Below are 18,534 nucleotides of genomic sequence, written 5' to 3' on the forward strand. Positions count from 1 at the left end.
GCAGCTGGTGTGCGCAGCAAGGCCCCTCACCTCCCCCTATCTGGGCTCTCTCCACGGCTGCATCCGGCCTGGTCTGAGGGCCCCTGGCTCCCTCTGCCCACTCTGGGCCAATGGCCCCTTGCGAAGAGATCAGATCGGGAGGGGCTGCCTGCTTCTCTACAGGATCTGAGCTGGGGCAGGAGAGCTTAAAAACATGGAAGCTGGAACTTTGGCTTTAAAGGGGAGGGGCCCGGGGAGGAAAGGAAAGGGTCCGGGAAGGAGGGAGAATGATGAACCAGCCAGACTGGTCTGCAGGGGCCAGGGCTGGGGGAGGTCCGGCAAAGGAGGCTGGCTGATCGGTTAGTGGCCTCCCCCTGAGGCCCAGACGGACGGCAGCAGCACAGGAGAATCAGAGTCCCAAGGGCACCTGGCTCCCTGCTGTGCCGTCTCCTGGTCACCCAAAACGGATGTGGGCCAATCAGGACGAGGGGCGTGGGCAGGGAGAAGGCGGACCAGGAACGAAATCAGGGTAGAGTCCAGCCCCAGGGCCCAAGCCAGTTCCCGTCCAGGTTGGCCTCTACGTGTCTGGGCCTCACTCAGGGAGCGTGGGGTCCGGGCTCTGGGAATCCCTGAAGCGGGGGTCCACCCTGAAGCAAATGCTAAAGTAGGGTGAGGAAACACTTAGGGATCCTCTGGCTCCCCCGCCGCCCCTGGGACGCACCTAACCCGGGCAAAGTCAGAGCCAGGGTGTTCGCAGGGGTCACTGAACCCCACCCTCTCTTCACAAGTGAGGCGAGTGAGGTTCCCCGGGCTGGGCCGGGGTGCCAGCAGACCAGGCCTGTGGGCTCCTAGGCCAGAGCTCTCGCCGAAGCCTGTGCCCCGCCGCTCAACACGGCAATGAGGCCCACGCTTTCACATCTCACAACAAAACTCGGGGCAGCAAATGGTCTTGACCCTGCACTGCCTACATGCCCTTTAAAACAGAAATATGTGTTAGGAAACGAGTGTTCGTATTTTTAAACCGCTGTTACGCAGGAACAGAGCTTTAAGAAAATAAAAAAACAAACGAGCAGCTAAAAAAAAAATAAAAATAAAAAAAAGGAAGAAAGATGAAGCTGGAGGTGAACGCAGCTGACTTTCGATCTGAAGAATGAAACGCATGCCAAGAGCTACCGGGGACATCTGAACAATAGAAAAGAGCGGCAGACTGCACACCCCAGCTCTGCCCCTTGGTGGGGGGGGGGAGGGGCGGGGGGGGGAGGGGAAGGAGGGACAAAATGGGGGGAGCAGCAACCTAACGGTCTAGTAAGGACACAGCAAGAGAGACAAGGCACACGGGTTTAGTTAAAAATGAACTCGGTATGTTTAATAAAGCTTGGTATTACCAAAATCGCGGTACAAACATCAAGTCACACGCCCACACGACAGAATTCCATTTACAAAATGTCCCTCGGAGGCCTCCTCCGGGTCCGCGCCCGAGAGCGCCCAACCCAGGCCTGCGGTCTAGGGGGCAGAGGAGGCGAGGAGGAGGGCAGAGGGGGAGAATGGACAGGGGTGGAGACTAAAAACAGTCCATATAAAAGCTCAAAAAGAGCCAGGCCGTGGCGTTATCACAATGATACAGGTACAGGTAAGAACAAAAATAAAGACTCAGGCGGATACAGCAGGCTACGCTGCCAAGAACCAAGACGGCCGCCCTTCCCGAGGCGTCCCAGACGGGCCACCTCTGCCCGCCATCTCCTGCCATCTCCTGCGTGCTCGCTCGCTCGCTCGCGCTCGCTCTCTCGCGCTCTCTCTCACTCACTCTCTCGCTAGGAAACACGGAAGGTATTTTGTGTTTGGAGCTAGTAACCTTGGTCAAACGAGTCCTCCGAGGAATCGCTGAAGGAGGATCGGGCCTCGACCTCTCGAAGCAGCAAACAAAAGGGCTGCTTCCTGCCGGCGGCCGGCTTGGGTTTGAGAGTCCGGGCGGCCGCCAGGCCCCGCTCGCTCAGCTTGGGGCCCCCGGCCGGCTTGCCGTTCTTTGCCACCATGCCACACAGGATGGAGGACGTCAGTTTGGAGCCGGACGGGCCTTGGGCAGACCACTCGTCCTTCAGGAATCCTTCGTCTTCCTCTGAGTCCGTATCTGCAGTCAAAGTAGTTTTTGACACAGTAAGTCATGGGGTGCTGGGCGGGGAAGGGCTGGCGTCTCTCTCTCTCTCTCTCTCGCTACTAGCGGTTTCGAGAAGGCCCTGGCGCGTGCTAGGGCAGAGAGGTCCAAACGCCCACTGGCTGCGGAACAAGCCGTGCCCCACCGCCTGGACCTCTCGCCTCTCGCCCGGGAGGCCTCCAAGCCGCAGGCATCACAGAGCTTGTCTTGTCAGGGCTGGCCGCTGCCGGCCCCGCCCACCAGACAGCCACTTCTGCCAAGGCCTTTCTGGGCCCTGGGGGGGAGGCAGGAGCCCCACACTCGTGAGGGTCTCGCCCGTGGTCATGGACGTCACTGCACCCAGCACGTGGGGACATGGGGAGGGACAAGGGCCAAGAAAGGAAGGGCCCCGGTAAAGCTCTTCTCCCCCAGAATACCCGTTTGCCCCGGCACAGGGTGGCACAGGCAGGCTCACGACGACAATCACGCACGCGCACCCCAACTCCCCACCCAGCAGCATCCCAAAGGCGCGTCGAGATGGGCCATCGTGAAAGCGGTTACACCGAGGAAATTGGCAAACGACGGGACAACTCAAGGCTTCCCCCCAACTTTTTCCTATCGAAGGGCCGGACTGCCAGCACACTGCTGCTGGCTTCCCTGTCTCTGGCCTCACCGTGCAGGTGAGGTCAGGGTTCCCAAGCTCTTCCGGGAGAGGATCCCCCAGCTTTGGGGAGGGGGGGGGGGTGCCACGGTCAAGCAGGCACAGCTCTGGCCCCTTCCAAGCCCATCCCAAACATCCTCACACCATCTTGATCCGTTTTGCATATGGTGCTGTCAAGCAAGAATTCATTGGAAGAATGGGCTCTGCAGCCAGAAAGTATAACCTCTTGATCTGATAAAATCCACTTGGAACAAGAGGAACGCTGACAGAGACACAGCTCTGGCAGCACCTGCCATCTGCGAGTCCACGAGAAAACCATACACGTCGGGTGCAGGAGGCGAGAGGGACGCAGCGTCCGCTGGCTGCCTCCTCCTCTACCTGGGCTTTCCACGTCAAGACCCCAACGGCAGGATGGCCTCCAAACTCCAGGCAGAGCTAGGACAAAGACAAGCCCCACCAGGCCCCTGCCCATCATTCCCAAGGCCGCATCCCAGGCCAGAGCCACTCGTGGGTGACGACAACCGAACCGGCTTCCCACCAGGCATGCCCCCGACCCCTACAACCCAAGAGTTGTAAAACCCCAAAGCGAAAAAGAGAAGAACGTTCTGTTCTCTCCTCCCGTCTCCTGCCAGCCATCCCTGTGCTAGAAAACACTCTTGTCCTCTTTGTGACCGTGTACTCTCGCTTACCTAGAACCGCGGAAAAGCCAACATAAAAAATACAAACGAGGGCTCTCTCCAGATCCAGCCGCGTATCAGAGCCAGCATCTAGTTGGAGTCAGACCTTTAGACCTGCATGTTGCAACGTTTACTCACTTCTCACCTGGACGATGGAACTTAGGCACAGACCCAACAGCTAGACTAGCAATCTGAACATCGCTTTGTGCATGCACACATGTGCGCACAGCAGACTCACCGGCTCAGAGCACGCCAAACATCTCAGCGGCTGAACCGATCTCTGGTCTCTAAATGTACCCCAACCACCTAGAAGTGGGAAGATACAGGATTCTTACCCGGCAACCAGCCAGGCGACACCCAGCGGCCACTCACCCTTGAAACATAAGAGCCGCAGCAATGCTCCCCACTCCCTCCATCATCGTTCTAAAACCAGCAGAGATACAAACAGCAGAGGAAAACCTTCTTCCCTCTTCCTCCAGAGCTAGGAGTTTCTGGTATGAGCTCATGGTGGCCATGGGCCTGGGCACTCCTGCTCGGATCATACCCATTAGGACCGGAGGGCCATCAAAGCTGTATCAATCAAGCATGTCTTGGGCACATAAGCCACAAAAGCGCTGTTTACTTCACACACGTCTCTGCATCAGCCCTAGAGACCCTTCAGTCCACAGCAACCAAAACCACGAACGTTAAAACATACACACACGTATGCACACGCATGCGCGCGCGTCAAGCTCTTCACCGACGTGAACTCGCTTAAAGTTCAGGACAGCCATGGGAAGCAGACGATGATAACCCCATGTCCACAAAACTTTATTTCCTTTCCTTAAGAAAACAAACGTTCTAATAACATTACAAGTGTCCGCTTTCTTGCACGTGACGTTCAACCGCTGCCCTCCGACACCTCATGAACCACGCAGAGTCAATCAAAAGCCTAGACGCACACAGCCAGGCAGTCGTCAAGGGGAAAAGCCGCCCACCCCAGTCGGAGCCTGGGGACTCCCAAAACAAACCCCGTGGACAACTGCCAGGAGCCACGAAGCCCCGCCTGGCTCTCCTGCGGCGGCCACACGCTTGGTGCGCATCGGTCCTGGGCACCAGGGGCTCGGCCCACACACGGACCACGCAGCGGCCGCGGGGCCCCTGGAGAGCCGGGCGGGCGGGCCGAAGGCCCAAGGCCCACCGCCCAGGTAAGGAACTCCGATGCGGCAGGCTCCGGGCCGGTACGAGACCGCTCAGCCCCTCCGCGGCTGCGCTCCCAGGCTCCACAGCTCCCGTCCTGGGAGCCGAGCCATCCGGGCCCCGCCAACTCCCCACCCCTGGCGGTCAACCTCGCCCGGCCTCGGCCTCCACCCTCGGGAACGACGCGGGACAGCCACCTGGAGGACTGTCTTTGTCGGAAACAAAGTCAAACACGGCCCGCACAGCCCTCGGTGCGCCGACCAGCTAGGCGCCCGCTCCACGGACACCGTTCCTCTGAATCTCCGGCCCCAGGACAGAAAGCCGCCTGTGGGCAGGGGAGACGGACTCCTCTCTATGGTCGTCGCGAGCGACCGCTCTAGGCCCAGCGGCCGCCAACTCGGTGGCGCAAAGCCTCCCACACTGACGGCTTCCCCTCGAACAAGCGAACAAGCGGAAGGCCGGTACACGAGGGCCGGCGGACTTCCGCTCCCACCCGCCAATCACGGGCGCCCGCCAATCACAGGCACTTCTGCTTTAGGCACCCACCCCCACCCCACGCACGCACTTCCGGCCTGAAGCCCGCGCAAAAGCAGGAGTCGTTCGAGCGCCCACGAGATGCAGAGAGAGGAGACGGAGGAGAGGAAATGCCCCGAGGCGGCGCGGCGTCCGCTACTTACTGTAGGAGTAGCTGCTCACTTCCGAGGCGAACGGGGAGTGGGCCGACTTGGGCTGGCCTCTGGCCTTGAAGCCCACCTCCATCTTCCTGGCTTTGGCGGCCCTTTTGTGTTTACCTTCTCTGGAGGCTTTGAGAGACAGGCTGAGGCCTTTGGCCAGCGCCTTCCGGTCCTTGCCCAGCAGGCTGTCATAGGGCGTCAAGTACCTGCCGCAGCCCCCGCTCGCTTTGGACTTCCCTCCAGAACTGTCCGAGAACTTGAAGGGCGACTTCAACTTGTCCTGCTTCGTGAGGGAGAGGGCCTTGTCCAGCTTGCTTGCCAGTTGCTCCTGGTCACTGGCCATCTTCTTCTTTTTAATCTTTAGCTGGAGAGGGAAGTTGGGGAGTCACGGGTTAAGACGTTTGGCAAAACAGGATCGTGTGTTTCGGTGCCCAGGCTGTGCCGAAGCTGGGCTCCGGTCCTTTCCTCCTGCCTCTGTGGCTTCTAGCAAGCTGCTCACCTCCTCTTAGCCTCAATTCTTCTGCTCTGTAAATCGGCGATAATTATGTATGGGCATCTTGGGGGTGTTTCTGAAGATGAACAAGATCAGGCCCACAAAGCTTTTATCACAGAGCTGTTACTGCGGTTACAGTTCTCATGAACACTGGCATTTCCACTGGCTTTGCCTGGCGCTGTCTGGTGCCTCCTAGGGAAGCCCTTCAAGCAGGCAGCACAGCCCATGAGCAGAAGGCAGCTGGATTAGGTCAGAGGCATGGAACCGAGATGGAAAACCCAGGTCATCCCATGGATTCCCACCTAAAGCAGCCCATCCAACTAAATGGGCGTAGCCGACAAGAGAACGCCCTACGAGCGTGCCCTGGATGCCTGAAGCAGAAAGCACGACTCAAGATCTCACAGATTAAATTCCTGGTTCCAAGTCTGCTGCAGTCACTCATGGTCAAAGGGAAATGTGCAGTTTCAAAGCCGTTAATGCCCCTCATTTGAACGTTTTGTCTCTATTTTTCTTGAATCAGGTAATCTATTGTAAGGTGGGGGATAGTTGGGATAGGGCCATTTAAACAACAAAAGTATCCTTCACAATTTGTGAATAAAGGATGCTGATCTACAAACTGGCTCTATTCCCTCCTCCTGGATGCAATCCCCCTTATGTGTGTTGTTTCGCTCTGATGGCCAAATCAACACACAGCCCCTTGCATGGGGCCTTATGGGGAAAGATGACAAGGTACGTTAGTATTTAGAGACAAGGGCCTTAAGTGGCCGATTTCAATGCTCTGCAGAAATCAGAAAAATCAAGGAGCTGGCTCTCACCCCATTACCTCTGGAGAGTTCACAAGGAAATTACGATGGGATCAAGCCCTTGCTTCTGAGAACTACAGAATGGTGAAGCTGCTCCTTGAACAATTACACTGTTAAACAATAGTAACCGTGTTATCTGGTTAAAAACTTGCAATCTCTCTTCCTGGCTTCAGCAAAGGGTCACCGAGCATGCATGGGGGGTGGGGGGGAGTGGCTTTCCGTCTCCGCTCTACCTGAGGCTGCGCTACTCTGGTTAAGTCTCTGACCTCCTCTGGGCCTGGGTTTTCTCCTCTGTGCAACAAGGAAGACTAGAGGACAGTCCTTCTGGCACTAAGACAATCATTTCTACAGTGTCTGTGCAGCAGGTGGGGCCAACAGACCTGCAAAGGGAGCGTGAACTCTGGCACACCCTGCAGACCTTCCACTCTAAGATGGCAGCATCTCGGGAACACAGGGTTACTGACCTGACTCATGAAGTCCGACGAGGCTTCGTGCTCGTCCCAAGGCTGGTTCCTGCCCCTAGCTTTCCCTGTTCCAACCAGGGCATCGTGTTCCTCCTCCGGTCCCTTGTGTCTCTTCCTCATCCCTGCTCCAAGCTCGTACTCATCCGACGTCAGCAGGGGCTTGCTGCTCAGCCTGAAACCCAGATGCACTGCTGGTCAGCACGCTGGCCAGGAAAGACTCAAGGGTTGGGGGTCCGCCCTCACAGCCCTGAAGGGTGGGCTCTGGATGTCGAAGCACAGACAGTGATGGCAGAGTGACGAATCTGGGGAGACGGATCCTGTAAAACTATGGTGCTGGGATTCTATTTGTGAGTGGGGCAGAATGAGAGTTTAACCGGAAAGAAGAAACACTTCTCCAAGGCAGTATCCTCTGCTGGCCTCTTTCTTGTGCGTCTTCACACATACACTCACACACACACCTTATCAAAACATGCCAAGAGTAAAGATCAGAAATGTCCAAGAAATCCCCAGGATTGGAAGGGGAGTAAGAGCCACTGGCTGGTCTCCTGCACCCCTGGGATTAAAGACAGTCGGGACACGGTCCTAGGTTGAAGGCTTCTCTTGCCTACTTTAAGCTAAACCCTCACAAGTAATAAAAGCAGCTAATTTTTACTGGTGCTTACTACGTGTTCTGTTCCGTGCTAGTGTTTGATACTTTAGCCACAAAACAATGTTCCACATCCTGTTTTTACACGTGGGGAAACTGAGGCTCCAAAAAGCTAACACCCAGCCCGAGGTCACAACAAACACTGGATGGAGCTGGGACTCACAAGTAAGAACAGATGCCCACCTCCAGAGGCTGTGTTCCTAACCAGTGGCTGTGTGCTGGCGGCCCAGCCCCTGTGGTTTCAGCAACTGCTTCCCTACCCTCCTTTGGCTGGTTTTAGGGGATTTCTTCCTCTTTCCATCCTCTCCTCAAACAGGAACATCCAAGGAGGACAAATCCAAGTCGTGGGGACGCTTAGGGTGATCTGACAAGCCCTGTGGCCGATCCACTGCCTCTCCTGCGCCTTTTAGGGGCACCCTGTGGCCCCTCTGCTTCCTCAAGCCAAGCACCAGGCCACCTACTGTCTGCCCTGCTCCGATGTCCCAGGCTGGGGCACACTCCAACCCCGCTCTTTTGATGGGCCTCATTCAGCTCCTGCCACTCCGTGACACCCAGGGAAGACCGCAGCATCGTTCCTACCCACGCTCAGCCTGGAGGAAGAGCTCTCATCCCAGCCACCATTCAAGAAAACCTCCAGAGACGCCACGCGTCGCTCCCGCTGCCGCTCAAGGAGTGTGCAAAGGAGCGGCCCCGGGTCACGGGCTCAGGCACGACAAGCCAACAGGTCAGGCCAGGAGGACAAGAGTGACGCTGTCAGTCACGGAGGGAAGCAAGTGACAGCACAAGTCAGAACCCGTCCCAGGGGGCTGGAAGCTCGGCGGATCCCTCTGCAGGGAGGAGGTGTACGGAGAAGAGCAGGAATTCGTCCCTAACCGTGGAGAAGGCAGGTGTGGCGGGAAGACGGGCGAGGCACTTAGCTCATGGCACAGAAACCTCTCTCACTGGGGTCACCTGCCCGCTCAGTGCCGGGTGGGTGAGTCTGCCTGTCCGTTCCGCCACTCTCCTGGCTCGCCCTCCTGGCCCGGGCGGCGCGCACCGTGCTCCCTGAGAGCTACCAAACCAGGTGGGTCGGAGCCCGAGGGACTCGAGGTCCCCGGTGCCCAGACGCAGGCCCTGCGTGGGCCTGTGCTCCTCCCCTCCGAGCTCTGTGCCAGTTCCCGACCCACCGAGGGGCCAGCCTTACTTTCCGCTACTGTTGCGGCTCTTCCCTCTCTTGCGGGGGGGCGACAGGGTGCTCAGGGCGTGGGTCCGTTTCCTCGGCCTGCCAGGGCCTCTGCGTGCCAAGCTTCTATGGGGTTCCTCGCGCCTGTCCCTTAAAAAGAATCACACGCTCGGCTGTGAACCTGGGGGGTGGGGGGGGCGCGGAGAAGGACATACGATGCACACACGTCACTCGGGTCCACACACGCCTCTAATGGCCTACCACAGCCAACCTACTGAGCGCCAGCGCCTACGAGAGCCCAACCAGGGCGCCGCCTGCCGCGGCCTTGTCGCCCGGCCGGCCGGGGCCGCGGGGTGTGTGGCTGGGGTGCGGCCGGGGTGCACACTCACTCGGAGTCGCGGCGTCTCTGCAGCTTCACCAGCTCTCGCTGCTTCTCCTTGTACCGCCGCTGGACCTCAGCCAGCCGCATCCGGAAGTCCAGCTCCATGGCATCCATGCTTTCCAAGGAGGACTTCATGGCATACATCTGCGGGGAGAGCGGGGTGAGGATGCCAACGCCCACCGGCTCCCACCACCCGGCCAAGCATCCGCTCAGATGGGAGCGGCGAGGCCCGATGGTGACCGGGGCCCAGCTCACGCCTCACCTGCCACTTCACTAGCCCTGGCCGTGGGCAGAAGGCGGGACGGGGACCAAAACTCAACTCTGCAGGGCCGCGTCAAGGCCGAAGCGGCCCGAGACAGCCGCTCCCAGCAGCGTGGGCCATCGGGTTAGCCATCGCTTACAGAGGCCCACGGGCACCAAGGGGCTCAGCCAGGCCTGCTCTTCCTGACCCGTCAGGCGGTCGCCCGTTATCACGTGGATAAACTGAGACCCAGAAAGGGGATACGGCCTGCCCAGGACCGCACGGCAAGTCAGCGGAGGAACCCGGACCCGGATCAGGCCCTTTCAACTCCAAAGCCAGCCATGTCCCCAGCCAGATGGAGTCTCTGGGGGACCCATCTCTGCTCCCACCCCCACGGGCCACAGGCAGGCAAAGGCAGGCCCGGGACACCTCACCCGCTCCTCCTTCTTCTGCATCCAGCTATACTTCTTGTTGGGGTTCAGCTCCCGCGGAAGCCGCAGGTTCCTGAGCGGGTCCACGAAGGGACTGTCCAGCACCTCCTTCAGCATGTGGCTGCTGGCCGCCAGCAGGCTCTCCAGCGAGGGCCGCACCACCGGGCCCCGCTCTGCGCCTGCACACAGGAGGCAGGTGAGCCCACGCCTCCGTGCCCGCCCCGCCGTGCTCCCTGGGGGCGGCCCACCCCACTCAGACCCCAAATGGAGAGGAACGAGCCCAGGACCAGCTCAGGGCCTGCCCGAGGCCACATGGCCCCCCGCGGTGCTGCCGGGACCCCGGCCTTGCCGAGAGCCAAGAAATGGTGCTAAGTGAAGAGAACAGGCAGAAGCCGGGGCACACGGCACGGCTCTGTTCCAAACGTCCACTGCCGCACAGAGAAAGTGGCCACGAGCGGCCAAGCGCCCACAGAGGTGCGTTCTGGGCTGTGCCCCTTTCTGCTCATCTGTCCTTTAAACTTGCCACAGGGAATATGCATGGTTTTCACATTCAGGAAGAAAAGGGCCCAAATTAAGTTTCATAAACTGCAAAAGCAGTAGGAGAACACAAAAAAGACAAACCAAGCGGAAAGGTGCGAAGAAACGAAAACCTTCCCCGCCCCAGCACAAAGCCGGCCCCGCCACCAGAGGCACCACTCTCGACATTCTGGGAGAGGGCTCCAAAAATACCGACCCCCGCTCGAACACACGCAACGTCCGTGGGCATCCTTCGTAAATATGGGAACGGCATCAACGCACACGTACGGTATCACACCTTTTTCCACCTACCCTCTTTTCACGGTAGCGCGTGACAGCAATCTACCACGTGTCGTTAGCTTGGACCTTATGGGTTATAACTGCCATTTCTACAGGTCAGCAACTTTTATGTGGCCAAACCCAGTAACAACTGCCTAGAGTTCTCTTGCGTTGCTCAGTTTTAATTAATCTAAATAATCCCCCATTAAACGGCATTTCTTTGTTTTCTTTTTGTTCTGTGGGGGGTGGGGGGTGGGGGGTGGGTAGGGGAGGCATAGGCACACAGCAAGGACACGTGTTTCAGGAAAATTCCTCTCTGTGATTAACGCGATTAAGGTATGTGCATTTATCGAATAAATATTCCCACTACCCTTCAGAAAGGGCACGCCACCCATCTCCCCTCCGATCTCTCCCAGAGTAACAGTTTTTTTTTTTTTAATTGGCGTTGTCTTTGTGATCTGTGATCAGTTTTTATGAAGGTTCCACACATGCCTGAGAAAAAAAAATATTAAAAAAAATTTTTTTTAGTGTTTATTAATTTTCGAGAGAGAAGGATAGAGCATGAGCAGGGGGGTGCGTAGAGACAAGGGACACAGGATCCGAAGCAGGCTTCCGGCTCCGAGAGGTCAGCAAAGGGCCCGACGCGGGGCTCGAACTCCCAAACCTCGAGATCACGATCTGAGCTGAAGTCGGATGCTTAACCGACCGAGCCACCCAGGCACCCTCAAAGCATATTCTTTACTACCGACGCGTGCAGTTCCGTAAAACAGACATCACTGACGGTCTCGCATAGATCAGGGCTTCTCGACCTTGGCGCTATCCACGTTTTGGTCAGCTCATCCTCTGCAATGGGGGCAGCCATCCTGGGCATGCGCTGTAGGAGGTTCAACAGCATCCCCTGCCTTTCCCCACTAGATGTCAGCAGTACTCCCCGAAGCTGCGACAACCAACCGGGTCACTGCCAGTTGAGAAACAGCGGTTTTGCTCTTACGGGCACGGGCACGGAGGCTGCACAGCAGTGAACCCCATCAGCTCACGAGGGCCCACCCTGAGGTGACGCCTCTGCACCAGACCACCCCTCGAGGTCGTCCGAACCGGGAGATTCTCAGGGGTTGGGTAAGACAGGAGAGCACCGCTCCATCACAGAGGAGGGGACCGAGGTGCAGCTTCTGTCACCTTCTTCACCTTCCAAACCAGTCTGGCTGAGGCTCTCACAACTGAGGCCAGGGAGCCTGGTGACTCTAGGCCATCTGCCTACAGGATGTATCATGCCACCCCCCGCCCCCATCATCCACACGTTTAAGTCCTGACCCTAGTATTTCAGAAAGTGATCTTATTTGCAGTCTCTACAGAGGACACCAAGTTAAAGTGACCAGATGAGCCCTAATCCAGTAGGACTATTTCTCTATAGAAAGGGGAAAGCTGGAGACAAGCACGGAGGCAACCGGGCGAGGACACGGGGAGGAGACGGCGTCCACACACCAGGAAAGAGGCCTCAGCAGGACCCAGCCCTGCCCACACAGTGGTCTAGAACATCCAGACGCCCCCCAGTCTGTGGTACTTGTGACAGAAGGCCTGGCTGACACACAGCCTCATGGCCGTACCAATGCAGGGGTGACCTGAGGGCCGTGGGAAGCTCGACGGGCGACCAGGGGCCTCTTCAGCGTTCCACCGGCAGCTGCCTGCTGGGTAGAGAAGAGGGCCGCCAGCCTCTCCCTCACCCTTGCTATGTACACACCCCCGCACACCGGCACCTCCAAGTGTGCTTTCGAGCCCAGGGTCACAGATGCAGCCGCGGGCCACACCTCCAATGCAGAAACCAGCTGTGGGTCCCAAAACCTCCTCCCGCTGCTTCCTGCAAAGTCTGCCCTTCCAGCGGCTCAGGCTAGAAACCTCGGAGTCGCTCTTACACCAGCTCGGAGCTGGCAAAGCCCTCTGGCTGCTCCACCTTAACTTCTACCCAGAATCCTCTTGCTCCTCACCTCTACCCACCACCCCAGGGCCTGGGCCTTCCTGCATCCCCCCTTGCCTCTGCGTCAAGTATCTACACAGCCCCCCCAAATGACACTATTTAAGTCCGATCCTATGACTGTAACTCCAAGCCCTCCTCCAGTGGGTGCCCAGGGCCTCATGCCCGCCCCCTCCCACCAACCCTCTGGCGGCCACCACTCTCCTCCTCCCACTCCACCCCAGCCCCAGCCTCCTTGCTCTGGTTCCAACATGCTACACATACTGTTGACCTCAGGCCCTTTGCAGGTGCTGTTCCATCAGCAAATCCCCCAGAAGAGTTCCTCCCTGGCCTTCCTTGGGTCACTTCACCCAGAAGCGCCTCCCTCTGTAAGAGACCACCCTTCCCTCCTCCATCCTGTCCCCCTCCCAGTGTCTCCACCTACCACCTATCACCACCTGACAGGGCCAAGGGCTATGCTCTGTGGCCCTCACGGAAAACCCACCAACTGTTGGTAGGATCGAGAGGGGGTTTGTCACTTTCCAAAAAGTAATTTTTTGTGCCAAACTATTTAAATGACTGAAAAGAAGTAATGAACTGGAGAACAAGAACCAAACAACAGACATCTGTGGGGTGCGGGGGAGTGGGCATCACTTGTCCAAGCTTCCGGGGGACCATGTGACCTTGGCGATGAAAAAGCCTTGAAAATGTGATTTTGTTCGGTCCCAGCAATTCCACCCCTGAGAATGTACCCCCAGGAAAATCAGCGGTGGGGACAAAGATTCGTCACATTAGTTACAACAATAAAACAAAACCAAAGGCAAACTCAAATGCCTAACAACCTAGGGCCAGCTAAGGCATTGACGGCTGGGGCCTCCACTAGGTGGAAAACTCGACTGTCCCCTAAGAAAATGTTTAAAGACCCAGAGCTTTGGGGTGCCTAGGTGGCTCAGCGGTCAAGCATCCAACTTGAGCTCAGGTCATCATCTTGAAGTTTGTGAGTCTGAGCCCCACGATGGGCAGCACAGAGCCTGCTTGGGATTCTCTCTCTCCCCGTGTCTGTCTCTCCTCCCCTGCTCACGCACCGTCTCTCTCAAAACAAACTTAAAAAAAAAGAAGAAAATAAAGACACATAGCTGTAGAAAATACTTAATAAAAAATATGCTAAGTGAAGAGAGCAGCTTACACGGCATTGTTTACAAAATGATCTTAATTTTAGAAGCGTATGTGTGTAGAAAAGGTTCTAGAAAAAATGCACCAAAACACTGGCAACGCTATTATTATCTCTCTGACAGCTGTCGCCTGGGCCCCTCCCTCCTCTGCGCCGATTCTGGGCCGAGCGTGGGGTGGCGAGGCTTGCCTGGCCCACGGCTCCTCCTGTACACGTTTCTTGGAGCGCCCTGAGTTTCTGGGCTGAACACCCGTGTTTTTTGTGCCCAGCCCAGAATTCGCTGCCCTTCTGCTGAAAGCACCCATTTCCTGCAGCCCGGTGGTGACAGCCCCGTGGTGGGGGAAGGGGGGGAGGGGGAGGTGGGGAGGATGCACAATCAGCCCGTTGCATCCCATCTCCCAGCCCAGAGAGTTTGCTTCTGCACAAAGCATGACCCCCCAGGGAGCTAACGAGAATGAATCAAATACCTTTGCCAGAGCCACCAGGAAAGAGGTGGCCTCTTTTGGGAGTCTGCTGAATTGGGCAGGCCCGTGGGCCTGCGAGAAGTATTGGGTGACCCCCAAGAGGACAGTGGGCCTGCCGTGAATGAGGACAACAGACAGAAAAGTGGAGCAGGTGGAGAGGGAGAGACGGGGAAGGGGTACACAGGACAAGAAACTCCCGATGACGGAGTGCCCGGATCCAACCATACCTGAAACTTATTACCTAATTACCGCTGTACCTGGCTGCCGAGAGCCTATCGATTTCCCTCCCCTTTGTCTAAACCAGTTCCAATGAGCCTTTCTGTCCCCCCGCAACCCAAAGAATCATGCTGATACAAAACGCGGCACTGACAGAACGAGGAGAAACTTCACAGAGAAGCCCGCACACCGAGCGCGCAGCAACACAAACGCACGTGAACGCTACTAACCTGTAAACGGCAGAGATGACAAATTCTGCCCCGTGTATTTCTGCCTCAACTTTTCAAAAATGGGTACGGGTAAACCCCATCCTGGGGATTTGCAAAATGTTTAAATCCTTAGGAAAATTAAAACCACCAAAAATGCCATAGAAACCGACCGCCCATGGCGACTCACCTCCCACGTCCTGGCTCCTCTTCTCCAGCTCCAGCCCAGCGATCTCGCTCAGCAGGGTGATGCCGTGCAGGAAACTCTGCTCCAGGACCAGGCTCTGCGCCGCCTCCAGCTTCTCCAGGGCCTGGGCTCCGGCGCCCGGGGAGGGCAGAGGCCTGGCCTGGGGCAGCTCAGCAGCCGCCGCCAGGGCATTCATGCCAGCCAGCGGGTCCTCCGGGCCAGGCAGAAACTGGTCGGAGCCTTCCTCCTCCAGGAAGCAGGTGCCGCCGGGCACAGGCGCGGCCTCCCGGGCCTCCAGACTCAGGGGCTCTCCGTCCCCGGGGGGCACGTCACAGTCTGCCAACTCCAGGCCGGGCCGGGGCTCGCTCGGGGGCGCCTGGGCTAGGCCTTCCTCGGGCACCGCCTCTACCACGGGCACAGCCATGGGCACATCGACGGGCACCTCCACCGGCTCCTCCTTGGCCTCCACCAGCGTCTCCGGCGTCAGGCGCGCCCCCAGGTCCGGGGCGGCTGCGCACGATTCCGTCCGGCCGGGTGAGTCGACCCGCGCTTCGGCCCCCTCCGCGAAGTCCGGGCACCCGGGGGCCTCCGCGACCCCCTGCCCGCCGGCGCTCAGGGCCTGGGCCTCCAGCAGGCCGCCTCCACAGCCGGCCGCAGGGCTCGGGGCCGCCAGCGCTTCCTCGGGGGGCAGCGCCAGAGGCGACTCCAGCGAGGGCAGCTCGGCAGGACCCTCGTCCATGTCCTCCACCTCCGCCTTCACCTCCCGCTCTGCCAGCGCCTCTCCGTCCGGGCCCTCCCGCAGCGGCTCCGGGATCTTGGAGGGGGACAGGCGGATGGGCTTGTCTTCAGGCGAGAGCGCCAGGCGCTCGGGCCCGTCGGCCGGGAGCGGCACGTCGGGGGCCAGGCCGTCGGCGTCGGCCGCCGCCGTGGGCTGCAGCAGGAACGGGTAGGGCCTCCCGTAGTGCGGCGGCAGGGCCTGAAACGGGTACCTGGGCGGGAGATCTGCCAAAGACACGGACAGTCAGCGGAGGCCCCTTCACCCGTCGCGTCTGACATCCCCCGCGTCCCCCCGTCAACACCCACCCGCCAGCCGGGACGGAGCCCCGTGGCCACCCTCTGCACCCGGCGGTCCTACACCAGGCGGCATCAGAGGACCCCTGCTGCCTTTCCGCACGTCCAGGCCACAGAGACACAAGTCAGCCGCCACCCCGTCCCGAGGGGGCCTCAGGACTCAAAGGCAGAACCCACGGTCGGCTCTTTCTTTCTCTGGCCGCCAACGCCTCTGCGCCCGGCACGAGGCTGGCCCAGAAGCAAATGCTCCGTAGGCCACCAATGGTCTTGACCCGGCGGGGCCTCCTTTGGCCTCCGTTCCCGCCTCACCCCATTCAAGTGGAGTCGGGGCAGCCCGACTGTTCAAAAATAACGGCAACACGGTGCTGCCCTCCACGTTTCTACTCTGAACCCCCGCCCCCGAGTGTAGCTGCCCAAGAGCAGGGTGGCGCGTGGCCAGATGTTTGCGGTGCTTCTGCGCAGGGGGAAGACGGGTGCCTGGAGCAGCCCCGGGGCCAGGCTTAGTGCCGGCCTTTAGCACGGCATCAAATCTCCCCAGAGAGGAGCAGTCACTTGCCCCAAGATTCTGGTGGCAGCAGAATCTGAATCGGAACTCAAATCCTCCCGAGGACGCTCTCACACTCTTTAACAGCCGCCGGGGCAGAGGGACGCCATTAAGGCCACCTGCTGCACGTCCCCACTGGCGCAGGGCAGGGGATGAGCACCTGTGCTCGAAGCACACGGCAGAGGGTGGGGCCGAGGTCCAGAAAGGGCGTGATCATCGTGACAACCCTGCACGTGCCATGTGCCAGAAGCGCTTCCTTTACCATTCTCGATTCGGTTTGGTTAACCCTCAGAACGAGTCCTTCTGAAGGAGATTCTAACGTCACGCCCATTTCCCTGACTTTACTACCGAGGTGGGGCTGGAGAGAGGCTGTGTCCAACCCACGCACTCATGCATTCACTCCAGAGCCTGGCGGCAGGCCCAGTACGCAGCAGGCGCCCCGCAGAGACAGAGGAAGGAAGGGCTGGAGAACCGGATGGTCAATGAACTGGCGGCGATCGGTTCGACCAGAGCCAGACCCGACTCCGGTCTGGGCGACACGTGCCCCCCACCCCCACCCCCACCCCAGGGTCTCAGCCACACTCCTACCCGAGAACAAGGCCTGGAAGGGGCTGGGGGCTTCCTTCTCCAACTCCAAGTCCTTCTTCTCGACGACGTTCTCGGGCGCCTCCTCCTTGCGGGTGACACCGGGAGTGGGCGGCGGGGAGGCGGGCGGCGGGCTGCTGGGGTGGGAGCTGGGCGTGGCGGGGTAGGCGTAGGTGGGCGCCTTGGACACATCCTCCAGCTTCTGGATGACCTTGGCCTTCAGGGCAGCCACAGGGGAAGCGCGGGGAGATGGCGGCGGGCTCACGGCCTTGCCGTAGGTGCCCGTGGGGCCGGCGGCCAGGCCGGGGGGCTTCCGGGGCAGCAGCCCAGGGCCCGGGGCGGCCAGGCCGGCCTTGCCTGCGGCCTCCAGGCTCCGCTTGCTCACCTTCTCCTCCATCTCCACCCGATGCTCCTGGGCCTTCAGCCGCTCCTGCTGGGGAGGGGGCCGGTAGGCAGGGTGAGCACAGCACGAGCCATAGCCAGGCACTTGCCCAGGCCCTGGGGTCGCCTCAAGCAGGGCCCAGCATGCAGGCTGCCCGCCCTCCCAGCCTGCTACGGACGTTCCGTCGCGGCTCACGTGTAACAGGCACAGCATTCCTTGTGGAACCCCAGACGGGGCTGGGCGGGGGGGGGGGGGGGGGGGGGGGGGCGGCTATCTGGGGGGCCACCGGGGCTGGTGGGGCCTCCAGTCCAGACTCCGGCCCCACCGGGAGCCTCAGTTGGCACAAGGGGGACAGGGCAGAGGCATGAGGCTCCTGACGATGAAGGAGGCGCCCCACTCCCCACACTCATATGGCTTTAGGATAGCTATCTTCACGGAGAGCTCATTACCCGCTGTGTGCTGTCCTAACACCTTTGGGTCTCAAGACGCCTGGGGTGGGGTGGGGGTGGGGTGGGGTGGGGTGGGGGTGGGGGTGGGGGTGGGGGTGGGGGTCTCTTCCTACATTTCATGGCTTTTGAGGAAATGGCAGGGAGCTGCTCGAGAAGAGCCAGTGCTCGCTGGGGGGCAGGGAGCCAAGGGGACCAGGCGGTCAGCACATAGGACACGCTGGCACCAGCTACTCCCACGATTATCGAATCTCACTGAATGATCCCGAGGACATAGGATCACCGGCATCGCCACTTTCCCAAGGAGGAGATCTGAGGCCCAGAGACGTGAAGTCACTGGCCCGAGGGCACAGAGCCAGGCACGCCAGAGCTAAGGGTCAAACCCAGGCCCCGTCCGCTGCACAAGCCACCACCGTGGCCTCTGCAGTGGCCGCTGCACGAAGGGAAAGCAGCGAGGCCGAGAGGACAGACGTCCCAGAGGACCTGCAAGTAGGCAGGAGCGCCGTTGGCTCCAGGGAGCCCACCCACACGGGGAACCAGCCCCTCGTGGCTCCTCCCACACGGGACCAGTTAACGTGGGTGTTAGAGGCCAGCCC

The 18,534-nt window shown here is 59.5% G+C and overlaps 1 protein-coding gene across 1 annotated transcript in view; it reads right to left on the reverse strand.

The window, feature by feature from the left end:
* The window catches only part of TNRC18 (trinucleotide repeat containing 18), an 83,066-nt gene that overhangs the window by 31,215 nt on the left and 33,317 nt on the right, over window positions 1–18,534 (reverse strand). The window contains exons 10-17 of the mRNA XM_045462445.1: window positions 17,114–17,543; window positions 14,914–15,912; window positions 9,927–10,102; window positions 9,259–9,395; window positions 8,891–9,019; window positions 7,062–7,233; window positions 5,305–5,665; window positions 1,832–2,107 (exon numbers count right to left, since the gene is read on the reverse strand). Coding sequence (XP_045318401.1) covers window positions 1,832–2,107; window positions 5,305–5,665; window positions 7,062–7,233; window positions 8,891–9,019; window positions 9,259–9,395; window positions 9,927–10,102; window positions 14,914–15,912; window positions 17,114–17,543 — 2,680 coding nt within the window. The remainder of the gene's footprint in view (window positions 1–1,831; window positions 2,108–5,304; window positions 5,666–7,061; window positions 7,234–8,890; window positions 9,020–9,258; window positions 9,396–9,926; window positions 10,103–14,913; window positions 15,913–17,113; window positions 17,544–18,534) is intronic.

The sequence above is a fragment of the Leopardus geoffroyi genome, chromosome E3, assembly GCF_018350155.1.
Source record: "Leopardus geoffroyi isolate Oge1 chromosome E3, O.geoffroyi_Oge1_pat1.0, whole genome shotgun sequence".
Taxonomy (NCBI): domain Eukaryota; kingdom Metazoa; phylum Chordata; class Mammalia; order Carnivora; family Felidae; genus Leopardus; species Leopardus geoffroyi.